Raw genomic sequence first — 4,252 nt, 5'->3', positions numbered from 1 at the left:
CACACACACACACACACACACACACACACACACACACACACACACCCTTATGTACCTCTGGCCCATAGCCCAGCTCTGCATGCATGCATGCATGAATAAACAAACAAACAAACAAACAAATACCAAACCAAAATTCTTCCTTTCAAATTTTATGCTCAGGAAATGATTTACAAAAGCAGCCAGAAGGGCAGACAAAGATGTCTGACAGAACTGAAGGTTCACTTCAATGCTGTTCAGAACAGTAAGGAGCTGGTTAGAAATGATGGAGTCACTTTAAAGTGGTTTTGTAACATTTCTACTGACATGCTCACATTATGCTCAGCTCATTTATCATGTCACTGCAGCCTAAGGGACCTCTTTCTACCCCAGCAATTTACCCGGCTGTCAATCATCCTCGTGACATTGCTGATTACTGTAACAGCCATTATTTAAACTCTTCCCTGCTCACTCTCATTTACGCCCAAGGAGATAACAGACAGTCAGAACCTGAGGCTCTCCCACAACAGATGTGGGCGCGGCCTGGCTCCAGGCATCCCAACCTACTGCACTCTAAAGCCTCATCTTCCTCCTCTGAAAACGCCACGTGTTTTACAAGTCACTGTGGTCTCCAACACACTGTGCCACTTGAGTGATGGCACACAGGCAGACTATCAATGTGAATATATCGCTGTTTCTACACCAGGCCATGAAGGTAAGTTTTTCTGCCCTCGTCCCTTCTCCGGAAGGAGAGTATACACTTGTGGCAGGCAGGACAGCTTATACATAATGAAGTGTTACGTGCCCAGGGGCACAGGAGACCATTCCCGAGCTAAGTGCCATCTGAAATGACTCCCACAGGAAAGAGAGGAAAGAGCAGCTGGCTGCAGGGACCAAGCTCCGAAGTTGGGAAGAGCACAGCACGCTCAGGAACTGGGGAGGGGCTCAAGGGTCTGTATGGCGTGAGCCTCCAGCTGAAGGAGCCCTGAATGTGACTGCTGATGAGTGGCAGGTCTGCGGGAGTGCAGGACAAGGCCTCACAAACGGGACTGATGGGAAGCCACCGCCCCCAAAGAGTCCCAGTAATCTCCAGGTCAGGTGCTGTCCGGGCCTTGTCAGGGCCTGCGCCGAGCTGAGCCCGACGCTGACCCTGGGAGCCCCAGCACGCCTGACAAGCCAGGCACCTCGCGCCTGCAGGAGCACCTGGCGAGTGTCTGGGGAAGTGTCTGCCAGGCAGATGGGGGGACGGGGCCAGGCCCACTGACTACGTGGCGGTACAGATAAGGCTGAAGTTTTTAATTTCATTCACCCAGTGAAGCTAATAAATCACTAGTCATTACCTTCAACACACACACTCTTGTTGGATTTCTATTAAGTAACACTGAAAGATTACAGGTAAAACTGTACGGGCTTTTTATTTGGCAAAGTAAGAGTTCAATTTGGGGGTTCAAGCGTCATGGCAAGTGTTCCTGATTCTTCCAGAAGCATTTTTCCCCCAATTTACTCCTGACACAATGAGTTCAAGACATGCTACCCAAAGTGAAGTGTTTGGTGGGTGACAGATTAAAAGCCAATTCATACAGAGCTGTCACTATTTCACTTTACCAAATCAAAATACCAAATATACGTAAAATCTATTGCCACTGTCATCTGCAAACACACAAAATTTAACCCTCGAAAATAAGCTTAACTTTACAGCAAAGTGGCTGCAGGTCATTTTTGTTGACTTACTACTGACTGGTAACTTCAGAACCTGTCCCAGGGAGCCTTCTCATCAAAGGGGTCAATGTGATTTATGATGAAACTTCTATTTTGCAACTTGCCTTAGAAGCATTTTACTTTAGTCATCCTTCCCAAGACGGCGAGGGAAGGTATCCTCTACTGGCCTTCTCTTCTTTGCGGCCTCTACCTCCTGCCCCTCCACCCACTCTTAGAGTGCTGCTAGAATCACTGACCAATGAGGGGTCGAGGCAAAACACCCGAAGTGTCAGCGGTCTCCCTGCGGTGGCTGCCTCTGGATACTCGCGGGATCATCCATACCAAACACCCTCAGGAATCAAGGAACAAGAAACACAACCACAGCCACACAAGCCGAGACAGTCTCGATCACGTAAACTGGCAAGTCAATAAAATTTAAGGAGAAAAAGGAGCAATCTCAGCCTTCAATGAATCTGCGCTCAAGAGTTCCAGAGCTGTGAACTCAAATTTGCAGAAAATGCTATTCAGTACCTGCATGTGGCATGGTAAGTTTTTTTCTTAACTTTTTCACATAATAAAACTGCTCACGCTTGAGATTTGCAAGGGTTACTGATAGTAAAATCAGCAAAGTCATAAGGGCTGTGAGCTGAAGCCCAGCCTCACAGTGTTATCAAGCTTATCTACTTAAAATGGGGGATGGCTCTCCCTGGTAGGGCAACAGGTTAGAACGCACCACTGCAAGCTAGAGGCAGCTGCTTCAGTGCAAATTCGATCCCCGCCCCAGAGGTGACCCACATGGCACGGCAGGCCTCTCCTGTCTTGCTCCCCTCAGCAGCGTACTTCGTCGATTTGCCTGTTCTGCTCCCCACTCTGTCTCTGGTGAATCTTCTCACCGCCCCTGCACCTCTGGCCTGTACCCCAGTTCTGTGTGCATAAATAAATAAATAAATCTTAAAAAATAAAAAGGAGAGAGGCAGAAGCCAGGAAACTGCAGAATCAACATACACGGGCTAAAGAATAATCAGGAAAAGGAATTTAATGGATCGAAATGATTATTATTTAAATTCCAAAGGCTGCTGATCTGAGGGAGAAAACACACTATTTTAATGCAAGAGATGGTGAAAGGAGATAATTGTTTAACACATGCTGTTCAAATCTAGTTATCAAGTGCCACTTGAGACTATTTACTATGCAACTAAGATCATAACAAATCGAAAAAATGCTGTAAGGATAAAGGCTTAGGAATGTCTGATGACCTGTAGTCTGTTCCTTCATTTACCAAACACACCCTAGACATCTCCTGAAGTAGGAAGCTTCAGGTCTAAGATGATATCCTCAAGTGCTTCAAGTAGTCGAGAAGAAACTTTCCAAAATATAGCAAGAAGAGATAGAAATGACTAAGACAGCACTCGACCTCACAGATGACCAAAATGCTAGCAAAGACTTCAAAACTGACATCGAAATATATTCCTGGTGAAACTGGCACAAATCTGTTGAAAAATACCTGGCAATGTAAATCAAAGATCATTAAAATGACACACGCTGCAACACGGCCGCAGTCTACACGGACGTGGACGGCTACGTGGCAGACGCCAACAGTAGACAAGCACTGGGCCTGACGGGGACATTCTGACAAGGCCACGACAGGGCCCAGGGCAACTCGCCGCGTGAAATAAACCAGGCACACAAAGACAAATGCGACTGACTCCACTTGCAAGAAGTGCTGGAACAGAGAAATCCACGGAGACCAGAAGACACAATGGGGCCATTACCAGGGCTGGCGGGGTCAGGCTCGGGTTGGGGCTGTTAACTAGTGGGTGCAGGGCCTCGTTCTGCAACATGGAACGAGTTCTGAAGACCTGCACAACATGTACCTTTAAGAACGAATGTGCTCGAACATTACTGAACCGTCTGCTTAAAGATGGTTAATACGGAGAAAGACCCGAGTAAGTAAATGCAGTGATACGACTGTTCAATGAAACATTCTACACCGACCAGGGTGAAAGAAACAGCACCACTCAGTCAGAGAAGGGACCTCGCGGCCACACCCTGCTGGGAAGGTGTAGCGCCACCAAGGGTCGGTGCTGAGGACAGTGCGGAGACCTGATGGTACCAGGCAGACTTGCCTTTCTTTTTTTAGACAACTAAGACTTCCTGTCACCATTAACAGTCTGAATCGGAACCAGATTCTTGGAAGGGTGGAGGCCACCCATCAGCTCATTCTGGGTGCGTCTCACCCCCGCCAGCTCCCGCGGAACCACCGCCGTCACCGGGAGCGGCGTGAGTTTGGCCAGCGGAGACCCAGGCTTCGCCAGCATTTTCGCTCTCCAGCCAGCAGTGGCGGCCGATGCGACCTGGACTCACAGGTCAGGTCTGTGCCTCAGGGGCTTCATCCCCTTCTTCAGGGTGCAGAGGGCCTGGCCTGTTGGTGCTTTGCACACATGGTCTTCCCAACCCGGCTGTTGCCTTTTCAGCAGAACCAATCCAGAGCAAAGCCAGTGTGTGGCCGGTCCAACACCGGGACTCTGACGGCGGGTCTGCCGTGTCAGACCGTGAGCAGACCTGTGCCGGTAAGAGC

The 4,252-nt window shown here is 48.8% G+C and overlaps 1 protein-coding gene across 1 annotated transcript in view; it reads right to left on the bottom strand.

Moving 5' to 3' along the window:
- The window catches only part of MAP3K4 (mitogen-activated protein kinase kinase kinase 4), a 62,868-nt gene extending 58,876 nt beyond the window's left edge, over positions 1-3,992 (bottom strand). The window contains exon 1 of the mRNA XM_012735209.1: positions 3,912-3,992. Coding sequence (XP_012590663.1) covers positions 3,912-3,992 — 81 coding nt within the window. The remainder of the gene's footprint in view (positions 1-3,911) is intronic.
- Between the last annotated feature and the right edge of the window lie 260 nt (positions 3,993-4,252).

The sequence above is a fragment of the Condylura cristata genome, unplaced genomic scaffold (assembly GCF_000260355.1).
Source record: "Condylura cristata isolate star-nosed mole 26May11 unplaced genomic scaffold, ConCri1.0 scaffold00001, whole genome shotgun sequence".
NCBI lineage: Eukaryota > Metazoa > Chordata > Mammalia > Eulipotyphla > Talpidae > Condylura > Condylura cristata.
The sequence above is the reverse complement of the archived record's forward strand: the minus strand, read 5'-3'. Positions and strand labels throughout refer to the sequence as shown.